Source organism: Bolinopsis microptera, unplaced genomic scaffold (genome assembly GCF_026151205.1).
Source record: "Bolinopsis microptera isolate Bmic1 unplaced genomic scaffold, MBARI_Bmic_1.0 sca31, whole genome shotgun sequence".
Lineage (NCBI taxonomy): Eukaryota > Metazoa > Ctenophora > Tentaculata > Lobata > Bolinopsidae > Bolinopsis > Bolinopsis microptera.
The window spans coordinates 23,634-46,345 of NW_026971803.1; the positions used below are offsets into that span (position 1 = coordinate 23,634).

Sequence of the window (22,712 nt, forward strand, 5' to 3'; positions counted from 1 at the left end):
GCTCCCGTAAAACTTGTTGCTTTAAGTCAAGTCTTGAAAGTCATATTATGTTCAACACGTAGCACTAGCAAAAAAAATAAACAATGCTAAATCAAACAGAATAGAATAGACATATAATATAGATTTAGTCTACTCAATTCGGTGAGATGCCATTATGCTTCAGTAAAAACTTCTGTGACAGCTCCTGTAAAACTTGTTGCTTTACATCAAGTCTTGAAAGTTATATTTTCAAGTGTACAATGCTTAATGGAACTTGTCAAAATAGAATAGACAATTTATAAATTTAGTATACACAATTCGGTGAGATGCCATTATGCTCCTGTAATAGCTTCTGTAAAAGCTCCTGTAGCTGTAAAAATTGTTACTTACATCATATTTCGGCAATTCAGAGTTTTCCAAAAGTTTTCTGGAGTTCTAGGGGCTGAAGATTGGTTCTGATGGTCTCTGATGGTTTTCACATTATGTAATAGTTCTTGGCCCAAAAACGAAATTGGTTAAATAGTCTAAGGTTTCTAAAATGATCTTTAAGCACATCGTTTTATTATTTAAATCTCCTTTGTATATATTATAATTTTCTATTAGAATTCAGGTATGTTTGAATTTAGCACAAACCCTACTATCGAGGTACTTCGAAAAGATTGTGAGATATTCAGATATGAGAAAATGAAGTGGGGTTCATGGCAAACTGCAAGAAATTTGTTTCTTGCCCTTGTTGGTGAACTAGGAGAACTTTCTACTGATGTTGCTGCTAACGAAGGATTTGCTAACCCTAAAGATTGCAGTGACAATGAAGAGGATGAAGAGGATGAAGAAGTTAATGTTGAGAATACCGCAGACAGCAAGGAAAAAGACCCTACAGTAGAAACTGTTTTGTGTGAGCTTTCTGATGTGTTCAGTTACCTGATATGTTTAGCACAGGAATGTCAAGTTGATCTTGCAATCCCTGATTCATGCAGAAATAGTAAACCGTCTTCTAGTTTTTCTGATGTTGCTTGGAATGAGATTGAAGTAACAGCCTTTTATCAGACTGTTAGGATTTCTGAGAAGACTAGCATAATGAAAGATTTCCTGAGCCTGTGCTTTTCTACTTCCAAACTGAATGATGTTTTTCAATGGATAACTGTTGAAAAGAATCTTAAGAATTTTTCTGTGGATAAGCAGCAAACTGTTGACAAGATTTTGAAACAAGTTTTCTGTCATGTAGTTGTCATTGCTTCGAAGTATGAGTATGATTTACCGAAATTATTGGAAGATAAGAATGCTATGATCGCAGAAAAATATTCTAAGCACATTGGAAGATTAACAAAGGATGATGTTATCGAAAGTCGATATTCAGATCTCCCTAATTTTTACCTTGATGCAGATACCCCTGGCCATGATTATCTTCTAGATAAGCCAGTGAACGACTTGAAAGTATCAGCTGATAATCTAGTATGTAAGCTTATGGAGTCAATCGGACTGATCGCTGAAATATTCCAGTGGGACACAGATGGTACAGAAACTGTTTTCTCCCCAGCAAAGCATGCACATCTGTGCAACCAGCTTTCCATGATAATCAATGTATTAAGAACTCTCGCCCAAGTTCACAAGATCTCTTTTTCAGATGCATTCAACAAGAAAATGCATAAAAATAGAGCAAAATATCCAGTTGGTAGTAGCAGTGGCATTTTCATCAAATATAACGAAATGAAAGGCAAAGTGCCTAACCTCCCCTCTAGTGATGCTTTAGAGTCAGTCCATACATATCAAACAGTTTCAACAATTGGTGGTGCTGCCATGGCAATGCAATCTTTCGTAGAAGAGAGAAAGTGGCAAAAATACCATAAGCATTCCCGTAATCTGACTTTAGCTTTGTTCGGGGAAATTGGTGAAGTGATTGAGCTTTTTATCATGAAAAAAGGGACAACTTTTGATCAATGTTTGGGGGATGAACTTTCAGACTGTGTGGCGTACACAGTACAGCTGGCTAGTTGTTGTAATGTCGACTTAAGTGCAGCCATGACGCATTATTTTCCGTAGTAATTTATTTGTATTTTGTCTTCCAGAAATTCCTAAATTTTTAGAATGTAGTTTATGTTGACCATTTACCTTATCGGACCTTATTTGGGCAGAGACTACGTGGACATAAATTTGGTTGAAAATAATTATTCACTTTCATTTGGGCTGAAATTCCCCTTAGCGTCGATGCAATGTCCGACCAAGTAAAATTCGATAAGGTATTTAACATATTTGTAACAGTACCGTTTCATTGGACTAAAATTTATAGATTTTTAGCGTATTTTTAGTTTTAATTTTTAACGTATTTATGACTATGTTCAATTTATCAATTACATTATTTTTATTGTTACATTATAATTATTCAATTACATTATTCTATTCATTCTGTCTCATAACTCTCTTAACTGGAGCTGGTTCTGAATGTAAAAATGAAAAAAGTTTCTTTTAAAAAATAAATCCGTCAAAATGAACCTGCGCTATCTTCTAGCTATGATCGAAAATGTTTTGATGGACGCTCTGTTACTGATCGTTACTGATAATAAATGAATGGAATGCTGAGTTATTTATTTGAAAATAAATAGCCATCATAATGAGCTGATCGTATAGTATTTCATAATACAATCTTAGAATGATAATAGTAATTTAATTACAAGGCTGTATTTTATTTGCTCCCTTTCTATATTTTCGTATATTTTATTTCTCACATTTTTCACATGTCTCACATTCTTCCTATCAGTAGAAGAGTAGAGATGTCAGCACAGCTTGAGCAAATTATCGCCCAACTGTTGGTCCCCGACAGCAATGCTATCCAAGCAGCAACGGTTAAACTCAAGGAGTTTTCTAAGGACCCTGCCATTGTACCTGCTCTGTGTCAAATTCTCAGGTAATTAATTAATTAATTAATTGTTTCTTCAATTTTACTATAAAAATGGAGATTTCACCCCAATTATTTACATTATACACCCTGAACACAAAATTGTAGGCTGTAAAATGTTAAGACTTAATATTAGCTGTGTGCTGATATTTGAGACTTAAAAAAGATCAACGTATTTAAAGATAAGCACAGTGTGTAGATTTCTTTTGATATTTTTAGACCTCCTGCTCCTGGTTGAAATATTCTGGCTTGTTAACAATCTAATTATGAAGTATAATAGTCTATATATCAAGTCTATTTTATAGTCTTAGAAATTAATAACTACTAAATACTCAGCACATCGGAGAACAACACGATAAGACAGTATGCAGCCACCATACTGCGACAAAAGATTGAAAGAATTTGGTCAAAACTTGATAACGATCTGAAGAATGGAATCAAGACCATCTGCCTGCAGGTAGCTTCGCTGAATATTTCTTAATAATATTGGAGGAGGTTATCGACTGGCAAATTGTCGAAACTGCTTCAACGACTAATTTATATATGTAAACTTACAATACCGGCAAATCAATTATTAATTACCATTCTTTGTGAAGACTTAAACTGTACAAAATACATTGTAAACGTCTAGCGTGTAATTCAGTTACCCTTTTCTTTCTGGTATGTAGCTCAGAAATTCGTGTGTATCGTATTAAGGTGTATTATAGCTGGTGTAGCCCGCTGTAGCCGTATAAAATCAGATCATTTAAGAATGTAGATATTACTGATTGGGTAGAAATTCTAACTTTCCTTGTTACGTACTCGAAAAATGAGACGAGGTAGATATTACTGATTGGGTAGAAACTTAAACTGTACAAAATACATTGTAAACGTCTAGCGTGTAATTCAGTTACCCTTTTCTTTTTCTCAGAAAATGGCTAGGAGTGGGACACACGCTTAGTAGCTCTTGCCTGTTTAGTCATTCATCCAGTGTTGCTCTCCCCATCGACAGCCTAACCGACACTTGGAAAGTAGAAAAGTGCCGTCTCTTGCAGTCATATCAAACATCTCAGGATGCTTTGATCAGAGCGGTGCAACCCCAGGTGCGGTCTGGGAGAGTTTGGAAGGCAGATGCTCAGCTTCATGAAGCTGAAAGAGACTTGGTGTGTGAGTCAGTGCGAGGTATGGTGCAATCTCTTAGTAGAGCGGGAATTGGTTTCGGTGATTGGAAGAAGCCCTGGGAGAAGATGTCAGAAAAGGAGCAGCAGAGGGAGGTGTTGGATAGGGTTAAGGAGAACATCAGGAAGGAAAGAGAGGTGCAGTTGGGTACGTTGGAGATGCAGTCCAGGTGGGGTAATTGGAGAGAGCTGGTGACAAGGACTGACATGAGCTGGCACACGCTCTTCAAGTATGGGGACTCATTAATCGGTTTTCTGCTTAGTGCTGTGTATGGCACGCTTGTTACACCAGCTTTAGCATCCAAGTGGAGCGAGGATGAGGATGGGATGTGCAAGCTGTGTGGTGACAAGTTGGGAACTGTGCCGCATATCCTGGCTGGTTGTCCTGTGGCACTAAGTCAAGGGAGATACCGATGGCGCCACGATAAGGTGCTTAAACAAATAGCAGACCAGGTTAAATTCCATTGTGAGCGGAGAGTCAACAAGAGGAAGAGTTCGTGTGTCACTCGGAAAGCCATTGAGTTTGTCCCAGCAGGAGGGAGGTTTAAGGAGGTGAAGAGGTCGAAAGTCAGTGGGTTTGGGATTCTGAGTGGGGCCACTGATTGGATAGTATTAGCAGACCTGGATGAGCAGCTGAAATTCCCGTCGGATATAGCAACGACCAGATTAAGACCAGATTTGGTTCTTTTCTCGAAAGCTTCCAAGAGAGTAATCTGGTGGGAGCTTACAGTACCGTCGGAAGAGAGAATAGCTGCATCCCATGAGCTGAAGCTTGATCGGTATAACAGTCTACAAGCGGAAATACAAGCTAATGGGTGGTCATGTTTCAGCTTTGCTGTTGAGGTTGGTGCTAAAGGTGTAGTCGCAGCAAGTTTGGAGTGTGCATCAAGGAAGATTGGTCTGACTGGGAGAGCCCTCAAGAAGTTGGTCAGAGATTGTGGGAAGGATGCAGCCCATTGTTCAAGATGGATTTATCTGCTGTCTAGGAAAAGAGAGTGGGAGATGAGAGCTGTTTGAGCTTTATGACTTCACCTAACAGCCAGAGGTGCCATAAGCTAACTCGTCGTAAATCGCGAGCTCTAGCAGGTATCCTCGGGTGATTGTCAGATCAGATGGTGGTCCAAGAGAGACTGCTGGGGCACCTGACAGAAAACCGTATCGCAATGAAAGCCCCGAAACGGTGTCAGGTTTGTGACTGAAGATTCTGATCAAGCTCAGGGTTGAGTCTACACAGTGTCGCCACTTGCCGATGCCATTTGATGCGAGAAGACACTGATGTAAGTGGGAAGTTATGTCTAAGAAACAGCGTGTGGTTCGGGTGCCGGTTGAACGCATGTAAAAGGGAGGGTATATCCGTATTTCGCTGCTAGTGATGCAGTCCTTGGCCCGGTAGCTAAGGCTTCCCCGTTTCTCGCTCATTTGTGCTCCGATGGGCTTGTGACCTCTGCGGGGGTCAAGTGCAGGATGAGGGACATGGCCGACCAGGAGAAGGTTGTTTTTGGGAGATAGAGCAGGGTTGGTTTGGTGTTGTGCCTTCGCAGTTTAACTGTATCTTTACCCTACAATACCGGCAAATCAATTATTAATTACCATTCTTTGTGAAGACTTAAACTGTACAAAATACATTGTAAACGTCTAGCGTGTAATTCAGTTACCCTTTTCTTTCTGGTATGTAGCTCAGAAATTCGTGTGTATCGTATTAAGGTGTATTATAGCTGGTGTAGCCCGCTGTAGCCCTATAAAATCAGATCATTTAAGAATGTAGATATTACTGATTGGGTAGAAATTCTAACTTTCCTTGTTACGTACTCGAAAAATGAGACGAGGTAGATTAAGTAATAAAATATTCCCAATATTTGCGATGATCAACATCAAATCTTCATCAGTCTCCAATTATCTGTTAAATTTATAACAGTGTTATACACTTGATCATGTAACAGATACCAGGCTTTTTTCTCCAAATCTCATTTAACTAATCAAATGAATTAATTAACTAATTAATTCCTATTCCTGGCAGGTTCTACAAAGTCAAGTAACAAAAGAAGTGAGAAACTCAGTGACTGCTGTAATCTGTGTTATTACCAAACACGAGTTCAGTTCGTGGCCCGAGCTGCTCAACTTCATCACTGCGGCTTGTTACAGTGACAACCTCCCTGCTAAGGAGGTGAGTTGGTTAATATGTTAAATATGTTAAATATGTTAAATATGTTAAATATGGTAAATATGTTAAATATGTTAAATATGTTAAATATGTTAAATATGTTAAATATGTTAAATATTTTAAAATATTTTGAATATTTTAAATATGTTGAACATGCAACCAGTGCTATTTAGTCATGTTATCAGTTAAAGTATATTAATTCGTTTCCTGATAAGAGCCTTTTCGCAACAAACGGGAAAAAACATATAAATTAATTTTACTCTCTTCACAACTTATTGCCCGTGTAATATATAAGAACTCGACGTACTTTAGTCTTAATCAAGGTTCTAAATTACACTCCCCTCCAGCTGGGACTGTACATGTTGGGAGTAGTATCAGAGTCTGTGGGGGTGGAGATGGAACCTCACTTTAACTCCATGTTCGAGCTATACGCCAACTGTCTCTCTCACCACAACCAGCCAGAGGTTTGCACGACTTTTTTTAAATTAAAAAAAAAAAGTTACAAAAATCGTTTCGGTTAGGAGAACTTAGTTGGGAGGGAGAGGGGTGGTCGGTGCTGGGCCGCCTGGTAGATTGATAGCTTAATTAATAATTATTGATAACTCTCAAAAGTTTGAGACGAGGTCTACTATAATAAAATTGTAGACTGCACTTATCTCCACTGATTAGGTCGTTTAATCTTACGGACAGTTATTATTATTATAAGATACTTGATTGTACCTAAAAACTCTCATCCATTAAATAAACACAGGTGCTGCATCTAACATGTGTTGCCATGAGTCAACTCGTTCCTTACCTTGGCTCCAACCATGCTCAGAAGTTTGGTGTTCTTCTGCCTAATGCTATCAATGCTATACAGATATTGCTTGGTAAGAGGTCTAAATACGATTACTAATGTCTACATTATTTTCGCAAAAATATTCTTAAATAATTCTTTGAAAATGTTATTAAATTTGAAAATGCACACCAAGTGCGGGCAGATACCATGTCTTCTCGTGGTGTCTCGTGGTGTCTCGTAGTGTATCGTGGTGACGTTTAAACCCCTCAGGCGTGGACGAAGATAAGGCGTGCACCTCATTCGAACTATTCGACTCTCTGTTGGAGTGTGAGGTTGCGATTATTGTACCTCATTTAACCTCACTTCTGACACTTTGTTTGGAAGTAACTAAGAACACTGCATTTGATGATGGAACCAGGGTCAAGTTCATGACATTCTTGAGTTGGTTGGTGTCGACGAAGAAGAAGGCTCTGCAAGTTAGTTCAAATACAAGATGTGGTCTTTCTTTTGAACTCAAAAAAAATACTTGATAGATAGTTACTAGTACGTAGATGTATTATCGACAATGTTCTCACGAGCTTATGATTAAATCAGTAACTACTCAATTAAATCAGTAACCAATCAGTAACCAATCAGTAACCAATCAGTAACCAATCAATTACAGAAACTACAACTGGTAACCACGATCCTTGATGTAATCCTACCTCTGATGGCTTGTCCAGATATAGATGAAGATGAAGATACGTCTCAGAATCCTGGATCTTTTGCTGGAAGCGTCCTGGACACTCTAGCTCTCCATCTGCCTAGCGGTAATTATTTTGTCGAGTGATTTATCGACCAATTATCAGTTGATTAGAATCTAGATCAAGGTTGGCATGCCTTATTTGATATTTAAGGTCTTTGAATGGTGGACTGGGGGGGGGGGGGGGGGGGGGGGGGGGGGGGAACTGCTATTGGTGCTACTGGGCTGATTTCTCGCCTCAAATTACTTGTTAGTAGAAAGTAATAAAGCCCCAAAACATCTCTTAAAATCCACTTTTATCTTGTAATTGATCAGATCTATATTTCGGTGAAAGAAGCAATGGTTTTACATCAAAGTTATAATTGATCAGTCTTACTTAATCACATGAACTTATCTAATCATCCTACCAAACCTCCCAATCAAGGCCTTATAAGCTTATACCTGACAGATTTTATCTAATTCTACTAGTTATCATTACATCATCAATTATCTTGAATTGTGAACTCAACTTCATCGCGACTAGCGTTATGTTGTACACGTTTTGCATTCTTTTAAAGTATAATGAGCCATTCTCCGATCACGAACAATTTGAGCATGAGAAATCTGCTGTTAATCATCTCGTCTAATCATCTCTGTTTATTTAAAACAGTATTATCATTAAATTTCCTCTCTTGAACTCTGGACATCCTTATTCGTTCAGATAAGCCACGATAATCACGCTCATCATTCATGTTAGAGAAAAATTTTCGAGTAATATGCGTGTAATATTAGAGTAATATTATTAGAGTAATATGGTTTTGCTACTCAAACATATAATTTGAAATTTATAAATTACGTTATTTTTCAGATAAGCTGGTACCGATCCTGTACAAGAACTACATCCTACCACTCATGTCATCCGGACAACCTCTCGAGAGGAAAGCTGGTAAGTTTCATTGGTATTGGTTTACTTAATGGCTTATCTAGCGTCTAATCAGTACTGATTACAACCATCATAGCTAGCCGCATGCCCGGCTGCGCGGAACAAAATTGCGCGAAAAATAGTGTGCTTTTTTGTCATCGTTGATGTAAAAAGCAAAATGCTAAACCATAGCTTTAAATCGCATGCTTGCGCGGCGCAATTGTAGCCTCTGCGACGTAATAGGTTCTCACTTCTAGTGATGCAATCTTCACGTCTTGCCATTGTGAGTTTTGCATGCTTAAATATGTATTAATTGTTAAACAATAAACTCTCACTCCAGGATTAACAGCCTTGGCTGTGGTAGCGGAAGGGACATGCGAGTACATGCTGGAGCACATGATGCAAGATTGTCTCAAGTTGGCCGGTAAATTGGTCTTGGTGGTGTTGATATAATCCGTGTACAGCGTGCTGTCATAGATTAATTTTCTACTCCTGTCTTGAGTTTTGTGATATAGACCTCTGAGTTGTTTAACTATGGAATGTGCTGCTAGCATTAGGTAATAACAGCACATATTTTCACAACATTTTGCATTGAATGTGAAACTGATTATCAGGAAATGGGTTATCTGACGAGGCTCCAGAAGTAAGGAATGCTGCCCTCTACGCTCTGGGTCAATTCGCTGAGCACTTCCAACCCGATATCGTCAAGTACAGCAATGAGGTAAATATTGTTACAGTTTTAACCCTGCTATGGGGTGGTTCACATATTACGTCATCATTTTTTTGGAACATTTTTACCCCCCCCCCCCTCCGTAATCAGTTTTACACATAGCTATTGAGTCAAAATTACACTAGCGTAATCATTCGAAACCCCCCCGGCCCCCTCAGCTGATTACGTAATATGTGAACGACCCCAATGGGTTTCGGTGTGATATTGATCGAATACGACACACATTTTTGGGGTTTTTCTCATTTCAAACCACTATGTCAATCATCTAAAATCTATCACGGAGCCCTTAAAACAACTAACAAAGGATATTTGAAGTAGTAAAACTACTACTTTGCAGTGTTGATTAGCCTCGCACAAATATACTGTAAGGTGTACTACATACTAACAGTGATCTGATTCTGCGTCCTTTACAGTATCATCTATATCATATTATATAGCTGACTCTAGCATTTACCGATAAATTGCTGCGTAAAATTTAACTTTATTTATTAATCTATTTATACTGAAATTTATCAGATCCTGCCGATTCTATGTCAGAAGATCGCGGAGGAGATGAGTACCCAAAGTGCGGCCCTCACCCGAACCTACTACGCTCTGGAGTCCTTCTGTGAGAACATGGGAGAGAACATTGTGCCTTATTTGCCGGATCTTGTGGAGAAACTCGTGGTTATGATAGCTCACAGTCCTACTGTTCACGGTTAACACTTATACTTTCTTGTTAATGTTTATTAACTCGGGTTATGATAGCTCACAGCCCTACTGTTCACGGTTAACACTTATACTTTCTTGTTAATGTTTATTAACTCGTGGTTATGATAGCTCACAGCCCTACTGTTCACGGTTAACACTTATACTTTCTTGTTAATGTTTATTAACTCGTGGTTATGATAGCTCACAGCCCTACTGTTCACGGTTAACACTTATACTTTCTTGTTAATGTGTATTTAACTTGTGGTTATGATAGCTCACAGCCCTACTGTTCACGGTTAACACTTATACTTTCTTGTTAATGTTTATTAACTTGTGGTTATGATAGCTCACAGCCCTACTGTTCACGGTTAACACTTATACTTTCTTGTTAATGTGTATTTTCAATTAACGTGGAGAAACTTGTGGTTATGATAGCTCACAGCCCTACTGTTCACGGTTAACACTTATACTTTCTTGTTAATGTTTATTTTCAATTAACGTGGAGAAACTTGTGGTTATGATAGCTCACAGCCCTACTGTTCACGGTTAACACTTATACTTTCTTGTTAATGTGTATTTTCAATTAACGTGGAGAAACTTGTGGTTATGATAGCTCACAGCCCTACTGTTCACGGTTAACACTTATACTTTCTTGTTAATGTTTATTTTCAATTAACGTGGAGAAACTTGTGGTTATGATAGCTCACAGCCCTACTGTTCACGGTTAACACTTATACTTTCTTGTGGTTATGATAGCTCACAGCCCCACTGTTCACGGTTAACACTTATACTTTCTTGTGGTTATGATAGCTCACAGCCCTACTGTTCACGGTTAACACTTATACTTTCTTGTTAATGTTTATTAACTTGTGGTTATGATAGCTCACAGCCCTACTGTTCACGGTTAACACTTATACTTTCTTGTTAATGTGTATTTTCAATTAACGTGGAGAAACTTGTGGTTATGATAGCTCACAGCCCTACTGTTCACGGTTAACACTTATACTTTCTTGTTAATGTTTATTTTCAATTAACGTGGAGAAACTTGTGGTTATGATAGCTCACAGCCCTACTGTTCACGGTTAACACTTGGGGGACACTTATACTTTCTTGTTAATGTTTATTTTCAATTAACGTGGAGAAACTTGTGGTTATGATAGCTCACAGCCCTACTGTTCACGGTTAACACTTATACTTTCTTGTTAATGTTATGATAGCTCACAGTCCTACTGTTCACGGTTAACACTTATACATTCTTGTTAATGTTTATTTTCCATTAACGTGGAGAAACTTGTGGTTATGATAGCTCACAGCCCTACTGTTCACGGTTAACACTTATACTTTCTTGTGGTTATGATAGCTCACAGTCCTACTGTTCACGGTTAACACTTATACTTTCTTGTGGTTATGATAGCTCACAGCCCTACTGTTCACGGTTAACACTTATACTTTCTTGTGGTTATGATAGCTCACAGCCCTACTGTTCACGGTTAACACTTATACTTTCTTGTTAATAGCTCACAGCCCTACTGTTCACGGTTAAGGGGGGGGGGGGGGGGGGGGGGGGGGGGTTCACCCTGATTTTTTTGTGAAACTTGGTTTCGAGATAGTAGTTGACCAACAAACTAGGACCAGTGACCGAACTTTTGAGGGGGTCCCGGACCCCAACCGCCAAACGGTGCCCGCGGGGCAGCCACGCCCATATTTGGTCCAAATTAGGCCCAATTTAGCCAAATACCCTGAACATGCCCAAAATCCAGATTTGAGGTGCTCTACTTGTAGCTAGTGGTCCCTTGAACTCGTATATGAATTTCCATCAAGATTGGACAAAAAATGACTGAGTTATGAGCAAAAAACCATATGACCATATTTGGGCATACGCACCAAATTTGATCGATTTTGGCCCATATATTAGTCAAATATCAATATTTTTGAATGAAACCAACTTTCTATGGAAGGTAAGCCTATACTACACATTCTCTATGATTATCAGCTCAGTATCTACCCAACTGTGGATTCTGTGTTCAAATAATCGCAAAAAATGAACAAAATTGCCCATATCTCAGTTCGCGATATTTGCAAAACTGATTTCGCTCAAAACAATAGAACTCAATAGGGTTTCAATATTTTTGCCTGAAAATTTCAGAATCAACGTAGAATTGCATTTCGACCTTAAGTTTTGGAACAGAATTTTGAGTTAGGCCTTTAAAAAAATTTGGCGGCCAAATTCTGAATTTCGCATTGCGAATTTTGGAATTTGGCCGCTAAATTTTTTTAAAGGCCTAACTCAAAATTCTGTCTCAAAACTTAAGGTCAAAATGCGATTCTACGTTGATTCTGAAATTTTCAGGCAAAAATATTGAAACCCTATTGAGTTCTATTGTTTTGAACGAAATCAGTTTTGCAAATATCGCGAACCGAGATATGGGCAATTTTATTCATTTTTTGCGATTATTTGAACACAGAATCCACAGTTGGGTGGGTACTGAGCTGATAATCATAGAGAATGTGAAGTATAGGCTTACCTTCCATATAAAGTTGGTTTCATTCAAAAATATTGATATTTGACCAATATATGGGCCAAAATCAATCAAATTTGGTGCGTATGCCCAAATATGGTCATATGGTTTTTTACTCATAACTCAGTCATTTTTTGTCCAATCTTGATGGAAATTCATATACGAATTCAGGGGACCACTAGCTACAAGTAGAGCACCTAAATTCTGGATTTTGGGCATGTTCAGGGTATTTGGCTAAATTGGGCCTAATTTGGACCAAATATGGGCGTGGCTGCCCTGCGGGCACCGTTTGGCGGTTGGGGTCCGGGACCCCCTCAAAAGTTCGGTCACTGGTCCTAGTTTGTTGGTCAACTGCTATCTCGAAATTAAGTTTCACAAAAAAATCAGGGTGAACCCCCCCCCCCCCCCCCCCCCCCCCCCCCCCCCCTTAACACTTATATACTTTCTTGTTATGACAGCTCACAGCCCTACTGTTCACGGTTAACACTTATACTTTCTTGTTATGACAGCTCACAGCCCTACTGTTCACGGTTAACACTTTTACTTTCTTGTTATGATAGCTCACAGCCCTACTGTTCACGGTTAACACTTATACTTTCTTGTTATGACAGCTCACAGCCCTACTGTTCACGGTTAACACTTTTACTTTCTTGTTATGATAGCTCACAGCCCTACTGTTCACGGTTAACACTTATACTTTCTTGTTATGACAGCTCACAGCCCTACTGTTCACGGTTAACACTTATACTTTCTTGTTAATAGCTCACAGCCCTACTGTTCACGGTTAACACTTATACTTTCTTGTTAATGTGTATTTTCAATTACTAGGCTCAGTCGAATAATTCAATTTGTCTACTGTCTAGTATCTTATTATTTTTAAATTTGTTGAAATTCACTGTAATAACTTTAACACGGAGCCCCTGTCAGGTAAGGAGCTAGCAATAAGTGCGTTGGGAGCAGTGAGTAACGCAGCAGAAGAAGCTATTGTCCCCTTCCTAGGACAGGTTATGGAGCATCTCAAAGTTTACCTGACAGCCCCTGATACTGAGGACGGCATCAGGCTCAAGACCCAGGCTATTGACACTCTCAGTGTGTTTGCTAGAAAGATAGGTAAGTCTCGGGCAATAGTTTCACTTTTTAAGATTATTGGTAGACTTACTTTAGGATCGGACGGCATCTGTTCTGAGTCTCTTTAGTTATGTTAAATGTAAGATGTTATTTAAAAAAACAAAATTTCTGTCACAGGAAAGGAAACGTTCAGCCCTATGGCAGCAGAGTGCGTGCAGCTTGGTATTGCTAATCTGTCCTCCGCTGACGATCCAGACCTTAGACGATGTATTTACAGGTATCCTCAACTTTTTTAATATCACGTGTATACAGGTATCCTCAACTTTTTAATATCACGTGTTTTTGGATTCGACCAAAAAACGTATTGCCATATTTTACCCTTCTTCCCAGATACTAGATAATGTAATGCGTATATATCCACCGGGTTGTCTATATTGACTGTTGTGTAATGCGTATATCTACCGGGTTGTCTATATTATTATTTTAACTGTTTCTATATTGACTGTTTCCTTCTCCAGTTTGTTTGCGGCAATATCATCTACATGTCCTGAAGCTCTTTACCCATGTCTTGACCCAATCGTAAAGAAAATGTTCGAGACCTTAGAGAGCACTGAGGTTAGTCCATCTTATTATGTTTTCTAGATTTTTAAACAATTTTTTCAGTAGCAGAAAATTTCGCGAACTGGTTTGTGGATTATGGAGTTAGTAAATTAAATGAGTTGAAATAAAAGTAAAATTGCACCATAACATGCCATTTGCAATGTCAGAATTCAGATTCTGCTTGATATATAACATTCTATTCAGATAAAATCTGCTTTATAAAATAAGTCTGTTTTTAAATAAAAATCTGGTTTCAAATTAGTGTTGAACAAATATAACTTAATTTTTCAAAAACTGCAAGGGCCAAGGTAGTAGTAATTGTAAACAATCACAATTTACCGATAATATCTAAAAATTGTTCAACTCGTTTATAAAGAATCTTACATAAATCATCTTAGTAACGCAAAGTCATAAATCTGCGATGATAAGAAATAATAAAAATGAACATGCTTCAGTGACTAGGGTTTGCAACCGATATTATCGGCGATAATTTGTGAAAAAGTCATTATCGGTTATCGGCGATAATTTCTAACCGATAAACCGATAATATCATCATTTTTTTTCTTCAAAAATTATTTCCAAAAGGTTCGAAATTCCGTAAAATCACGATTAAAGTCATCTTACACACTATATGACTGATGACGTCATAATTAGTTTCAAAACAACACACGATCCACGCCCCGCGTTTGTATTTGATCGCTCATTTGCTCAAATTGTTAATTGATTAACGTGCTTGGTTGTTCCCTGTCGTGTCCTGTGAGTGTAAAAACTGTTTTATTTGAATTTGATATGGCAACCAACGAGATCTGGAAACATTTCAAAAAAATAAATAAATAAATAAATAAATAAAGTCAATTTTTACAGCACAGCAATATATATCTAAATATCAGATCCTCTGTAATCATAATGTATAAAAAAAGGAGCTTTTCTCTGTGCTGAAGGATGAATCAAGGCAGATCATGGTTCTGTTAGCAGGCCACCCTAGTTATGGACAATACATATATATAAAATAATTAAATTATAATTTTAAAATTGTGTCAAGATTGAACTAAAACATAACTCAGGGTAAAATAGACGTATTCCCTTCGTCAAATTAACTATTTACAATACTAAACTTAAACGAACTCCGGGTAAAATAAACGTAATCCCTTTGTCAAACTTGCTATTTACAATAAGTTAATAAATTAATACGGTTGAAAATTATTTCATATTCAATAACAATGTAGCATCAATATAATTGATACAAATGAGGAGCATACAGTGAGAATTGCACATAACAGGAGGACTGGAGGTATGGAGCAATAATGATTGACAGTGCACCTTTCCACTGATGTTCCTAATTTCCTGTAATAGCTTAATAGGCATGGAAATACTTTGATTGCAGGGGATAGATTGGATTCACTTATGTACTGAGATAACTTAACCGAAATAACATAAGTCATAACTGCCTAGATACATTGGCTAGTGTTGGGTGGGATCATGAATTTATCGTAAGAGTTATCCCCTTGGTAATTCTCATCAGTTAGCAACATATTCATAAGAGTTTCTTTGTATAACTTAGAAAATTTCTTAACGTCGTCACACTCTCTAAGGCACAGTGGGCTGTGAGTGGGGGTCATGCTAGCATAGGGTATTTTAGACCATCACACATGCCCCTAACTTTGTTTCTAAGGTAATTTGGGTACAAAAATACGATTCCAATCATTTACAGGGCCGAAAATGTCTCAGAAAAAATTTTTGGGCCGATTTTAAGCAATCTTGTAGTCCAAAAATAGGAGGCTGATCCCAGGAAAAGTTGTTTTTTTAGAGGTTTAATCAATTTTAAAGCTCTTTTATGAACTGTAAACGAAGGAAGCTATCTTAGGAACTCAAATCTTTTTGAATTATGAAAAAATATTGATCAGAACAAAAGTTGTGCCCATTTATATGACCAAAATTTTCTGAAACACCAAAATTGTTCCTGTTATTTTCAAAAATTTCGTTTAAAATCACGATTTTTTGGATTTTTATCAATTTTAACTATAATAATTGTGATATTTTGATTTTTCATCCATATGCATCTGGTCTAGGATGCAAAAAATGCCACAAACATGGAGAATAACTAAATATGTCAATTTAATAGCAAAATTGAGCTCATAAATTATCTAAAAATGCAGCAAATTTTACCCAATTTTTGAGTTTCTTAATTTTGTAAACAGAGTTCCCCCAAAAGTTCCCAAAGTGATTCTTATTGCATCTGATAGGGAATTGTCTAAGCTTTCTGATGATACCATGCATTATACCGAACTATTGCAAACCAACAACGATTTCTGTCGTTAAATACCCCAAAAATTGCCTAAAATACACGCCATAAAAAAGGCGCGGTCAAAAATCAGGTGAAAATGTTAAAGTCACACAGTTTTTTTTAGATGGCTGAGTATTCTTAAGTACTATACTGTATTTCAATTATTAAAAACTGCCTTGATCAGGCATTTTAGCCCAAAATAATAAATATTAGGCAATTTTTGGCTAAAAAAGGCAAAATTTCTTGACAGTGAAAAATGCTATTTTTTCACGCGACGCCATTTTGGCATCTTGCAAAGTTTTTAATTACGGTTTTTTGCATGAAATCGGGCTAGCGTTTTACAATAAGGAAAGCTTATTTTCAAAGAAATTTAAGAAAGTCGATTTTAGGCCTATGCTAGCATGGTAGCCCACTGTGTAAGGGACTTTGGTAATATGTTCCAGGCCTTAGTTCCTAGATAGTTAAACTCCTTGTGAGATCTTGATTTAGGAGTATAAAGATTGCAGTTTTCTGCCTCACGTGATCCACCAGAAATATACGAGAATTTCCCGATAAAATGCTTTGGACATGTTTCATTGATTATACGGTACATATATGAGCTAAGATGAACCTGTCGTCTCAAATGGAGAGGAAGCCATCCCATATTTTTGTATACATTAACCGACCTCTCTCTGATGTTTACATCTAGGGCTATTTTAGCAACCTTTTTGTACATGATATCTAACTCTCCTAGTCGTTTTTTATATGTTCTTGACCAGATGGTGTCTAAGTAGTCAAAATGTGGCAACATAAGTGCATTAGCAAACATCTTCCTGAACTTAAGAGGGAGAAGTTTTTTTGATCTATACATAGCACCAATTCTTTTGGATATCTTTTTCTTAATGTTATCAATATGTTCATTAAATGTCAATCTGCTGTCAACTATAAGTCCAAGGTACTTATGGGATTTAGTTTCACAGATTACCAAAGTAAGGTCATCACAAATTTCAACAAGGATGGCATCAAGGTTAGGCTTAGAGTCAAGGATCATTAGTTTTGTTTTTTCATTATTCAGGGATAGTTTATTAGCCTGAAGCCATCTGATAACTAATTTCAACTCTTGTTTGATGTTACCATAGTTTCCTCTAGATATATTGTCAAAATATAATGCACCGTCATCAGCAAATAGATAAGGTTTAGAAAATAGGCATGCATTAGGCAGGTCATTGATAAAAATGCTGAATAGAATTGGTCCTAATATACTTCCTTGAGGCACTCCAGAGTTCAATGAATGTAAACTGCTTATCCTACTCCCAACTCTAGTTTGCTGTAATCTATCTGTGAGGAAGCTCCTAAACCAGCTCAATGCAGTATCTTTTATTCCATAATGCTTCAGCTTTTGAATGAGAATATCATGGTTAACAGTATCAAATGCCTTTCTGATGTCCAGGAAGATAATTGCAGGATGCTTGGCACTGTTCTTAGCAGTAAATATACGATCAAACAGATCTAACATGAGATAAGTTGTAGAGTGATCTTTACGGAAACCATATTGATGCTCTGAAAGTATTCCCTTTTCATCAAGATATTGAGTCAGTTGGGAGTTCACACAAAATTCGATGCACTTTCCAAGAATCGGTAAAATTGAGATTGGTCGATAATTACTAGGATTCTCAGTATCACCATCCTTATGGATTGGGGTGACTTTTGCAACCTTGCAGCTGTTTGGCATGATGCCACTGGATAAACTCAAATTTACAAGATGTGTTAATGGAGCAATAAATGCAGGTAAAATTTGTCTAAACACTCTCAATGGTATATGATCATTAGTGGATTTGCTACAAGGGATACTTGCCACATAGTCTAAGATATTGGACTCAGTTATTTCAGTAAAGCTATTCAAGCTGGTCTCGTTGTCAATCTGCTCATTTTGTAGATAAGATAGAAATTCATTTTCATTTTCCAGCTGCACTTCTGCTTGGATCTTTGGACCTATTTCAGCAAAATATTTATTGGTGGTTTCAGCATCAAGATTGTTATTGATATTGTTAGCTTTAACAGGCAGATTTGATGCTGTCTTTATCGTTTTCCATACACCCTTTAGATCATTCATGGCACACTTGGCTTTCAGTTCTGTTGCTAAGTTAGTCTTCCTATTAATTCTAGACAAATAGGTTGAATAGTTTCTCTGCCGTTTATATGCCATCCATAATGAGTCACATTTATTACAGTGTATAAGACCATTTGGATGTATACGTCTGTTCTTGTTGTGTGTTAAAAATTTACGGTAAAGTTTCCCTTTCAATTTCTTACTTTCTAAAAATTCTGGAGATGGCTTATGGATGTAATCACTATGGCACTTAATTTGTTTAATTGGACAGAAGTGATCATAGTAGTGATCAATATGTTCGTTTAAACCATCAACTGCATCATTCAGACTAGTTGAATCTATTATTGGTCTATAATCACAGGTTTCCAAAAATTCTTTAAGAGCAGTAACATTCATTTTGCTGTGATCTCTTATTAGTAACTTCTTGAATTTTGAGGCCTTATGCACATTGAAATCGACAATGAACTTTACGACCTGATGATCTCCTATACAATCATCAAGGACTTTGCAGTCAAGAAACTTGGAGTAAGTGTTTGTTATGACAACATCGATTGTGGTCTTTGTGATTCTGTTTCCTAGTTTAGCAATGCGGGTAATATCCTGAACTACCTGTACCATTCCAAACATTTTCATTGTAATGTCTAATTTCTTATAGTTCATACTGCTGATGTTGTTTTGGTCTACATTTACATCACCCAGCCAAATAACATTCTTACTTCCTATACTCATCATGCAGTCTGTCATATAATCTAAAAATTTGTCAAGAGGACTAAACAACTCAGATCTGTAGAAACAGCAGATGAAAATATTGCAATCTGTAAGATGGATCCAAATAGCCTCGATTTGGTCATATTGCAAAACTAAGTTTAGTTGAATCATTTTAAACTTTATGTGCTCACTGATGAGAATGCCACATCCCCCATGACCATTGTCGTTAGGACGGTCTTTGCGGATAAAAGTAAAATTCTTGGGTAGGTTTGGACTGGCTGAGTCAATATCCGACTTAAGATTTGTTTCATTCAGGCATAAAACATCTAATTTCTCTTTCCAGATTAGATCTTGGATTTCAAGACATTTTGGCATACCTGTTAGTCCTCCCTGCATGTTGCAATGTCCCACTGCAAGCTTTTTGGCATGGTATGAAACTGTGATTTTACTAATGCACGGGTTAATGCAAGAACTGCTGTGAGAGCATGAAAATTTTTCCAATTTATGCTGCTATAAACTTGTCAGAATAAGATAAATTGCAGAACTGGCAAATTTGTATGAGATAATAACAAAACTTTCTAAAACTTCAATAAACATGAGGAACAATGTGTAATTATCCCTTATCTAGAATCTAGATGAAATAAATGTTAACAATCTTTCTGAAAATTCAAACTTGCTTATGGGCCCAATACTTCAGAAATTTAGCAAGTCGAATAACACCGCTTGTATTGAGGTGACAGTTATCAGATATTTTTGCAGATGGTCTGGCAAAATAAAATTCTTTCCTGAATCCACTTCTATTATAGTTAAATAAATTATGGGTGCTAATGTAATTAAAACAAGAATCTTTGCTACACATATCCTTAATAACCTTATTCAGCTCTGCCACAACATCATTGCGGCCTTTTGTACTCCTGGGAAGAATATTGAGAACATTAATTGTTGCATTCGGATACACTGACTTGAGATAATTTAAGAGATTACTAATGTCACCCGCTGCATCCTTCAGTGACTTTGAGCCAAAATAGACTGTGTTCACATTATTAGTTCCTGTCATAATATAAATAATAGATGGGGATGGAACGGAGTGTAGGTCAGTTTTTAGTTTATTTAACATTACTTTGGCATCAGCCCCAGGATAAAACAGTTTACTAGCACTAACAGTGGACGATGATAACTTGTCCGCATCAAGAAACCTGAACATAGAGCTGCTTATGAATAGGACAGACTTTTGTGAAGCTTTGGCTGGCTGTTTGCAAACTGAGAGTGCAGGTGAAGAAGAGTCTGTCAGTTTGTGTCCTGAATGAGGGATGGGTGGGGGCGGTGAACGCAGACCAAACTCAGTTGACTGAGTGATCCTAGGGGGCTTCATCAGTCTTAGGGTGATGCTGATCCGGGGTTCATCACACATTTCGTCTGGCAGTATCTCATGTTGAAAGTCAGCCTGAGACAATTTGGACATGATGAAGACATCTCCATGCTGAAGCTGCACAGAGCCCACAACTTCATTGCTGCCGTTTGATCTAATTTGCAGTGTTCTCGTCGCACCAAGTGAAATGGTTACAATATCAGAGTGTTCTACAATACATGATTCAGAATCGCTATGAGCTGGCATGAACTCTGCTCCAGTTTCATATAGATTGACGAGAATACTATTGTGTCTGAAATTGGGTAATATCACATTAATGTAGGAGCTGAGTTTAGCAAGGTAGGAATCATTGTGTACACTTTTTGGGTCATGTGTTGCACCTGAATACTCATAGGGAAAGTCACCAAAATAAACCGATTTCCTGTTTTTAAAACCGTGACTGAACTCAAGTTCTTCCATTAATAGATCAAGTGAAAATTTAGAGAATGGACCATCATCTAGTAGGGTAACTGGTTTCACTGGTGATGGGGAACAAGTTACAGATATATTCATTGGCCCCGGTGTTATAGGATCGTAGACAGGGGCAGGGACCAAGTTTGGATATTTGTCTCTGGGCTTAGGGGTGTTGATCCGTGATTCACCAGTAGCAGTAGATACAGGGAGATCAGACACATCATCCTCGTCTGCCATAACCTCGTTAACAACAATCTCACTGATAACAATCTCGTTTCCAACAACCTCCTGTGGAACAATCTTGTCCACGACATCGTTGTCAACAAACAAACTGTCCGATACAACATCTTCCACAACAATGTCATCTACATCAAACGCTTCTACTTGATTGATAACAACGTGTGACTGAGGGGTAATGGTTATGATCTCACATTCAATCTCCTCTGATAAGTTCGGCAGCAAATTTTCACACTTAAAACTCTGTTCTTGTATTTGAGTTTGATCTGATATGAGACTATCATTGTACTGAGCAATGAGATCACTAGTTCTGATAATTTCATTCAATAAAGACAACTTTTTTTCTAAAAAGTCAATCTTGATGTCTTTTGACAGACAATTGTTACAGTTCTCTGATTTTTCAGACTGGAATGAAAAGTTCAAATGTTCTAAAGGGCGCTCACAAAAGTGGAGACTAATGTCTGAGCTCTGATTATTTGACATAGTTATATTATCAAGAGTTCAATGTTCAGAAGCACAATAAACACTGTAAACGCAATACCTTCAGTCCAGATAGTAGTTTTGATGAGAATAGTTTTGATGAGAATAGTTTTGATGAGAAGGAGGAGGATGAGTAATCTTCAAGTACACTCACAGCAGTCCTTTGCACGTCAACACTTACGCTCGTCTATCATATCTCATACCTCAAATTATTTGTTATATAGTAGTGTTGAAAGTATTAAAACTAAAAAAAAAGAGGGAGACAACGTTACCTGCATACATTGTAAGAAGTCTTTCGAAGGTACAACTGCCAAGAGGTCTTACACTAGTCTAGGGAGTAGCTAAGGATCCATTGGATCTATGTGATCTCCTCGGTCGACTCAGCCGAATGATAGGAAACTTAATTGAGGGTTAAATGAGGAGGGGTACCTGTTAAAAGTTCAAGAAACTTCCTAGGATACCCCTTCAGTGCATACTGTAAACATTGTACTATTAACTATTAACTATTAACACTAGTTTGTGGTATCACTCGCGAGTTAAGCTTGCTATTGAAAATCCAGCCACTAAAAGTGCTAACTCGTCCACATCCCCCCAGGTCAAACGACTAAAAAGTCAACCCCTGATCGTACCGTACATAGAAAAGAAGACTCAAGCTGAAATGTAAAGTCGTCTAGCAAATGATTTGTAAATAAATTTACGATGCCGTTGTGGAATTTCAAATTACGTGTTTAGAATTCGTGTAACAGTAACTGATTTGAATCGATTGGGGCTGGCTGCGACTTCATCATAACTGGGCAAGGCCTCTCCATCTGCTGTCGGTGCCATTTCATGGTCGTAGGCCGGTGGTGCTGAGGAGGCTGACGGGGCTGGGGGG

At 37.6% G+C, this 22,712-nt stretch overlaps 1 protein-coding gene across 1 annotated transcript; it reads left to right on the forward strand.

The window, feature by feature from the left end:
• The first annotated feature begins 591 nt into the window (after nucleotides 1–591).
• Nucleotides 592–14,440, forward strand: LOC134825716 (importin-4-like). The gene is made up of 17 exons (XM_063837927.1): nucleotides 592–1,492; nucleotides 1,604–1,730; nucleotides 2,738–2,881; nucleotides 3,209–3,329; nucleotides 6,047–6,193; nucleotides 6,538–6,654; nucleotides 6,942–7,059; nucleotides 7,239–7,444; nucleotides 7,633–7,777; nucleotides 8,558–8,635; nucleotides 8,952–9,035; nucleotides 9,226–9,332; nucleotides 9,858–10,038; nucleotides 13,478–13,660; nucleotides 13,796–13,895; nucleotides 14,137–14,233; nucleotides 14,423–14,440. Exons 1-17 carry the CDS (start codon nucleotides 592–594, stop codon nucleotides 14,438–14,440), a joined length of 2,874 nt encoding a protein of 957 aa, XP_063693997.1.
• The last annotated feature ends 8,272 nt before the right edge of the window (nucleotides 14,441–22,712 follow it).

Bases quoted from the DNA above. Each gene is read 5' to 3' on its own strand.
- LOC134825716 (XM_063837927.1), top strand. From the start codon at position 592: ATGTTTGAATTTAGCACAAACCCTACTATCGAGGTACTTCGAAAAGAT. The intron at 6,655-6,941 runs GTTTGCACGACT...AAATAAACACAG, and splicing joins CTCACCACAACCAGCCAGAG to GTGCTGCATCTAACATGTGT. The intron at 13,661-13,795 runs GTAAGTCTCGGG...TTTCTGTCACAG, and splicing joins TGTGTTTGCTAGAAAGATAG to GAAAGGAAACGTTCAGCCCT.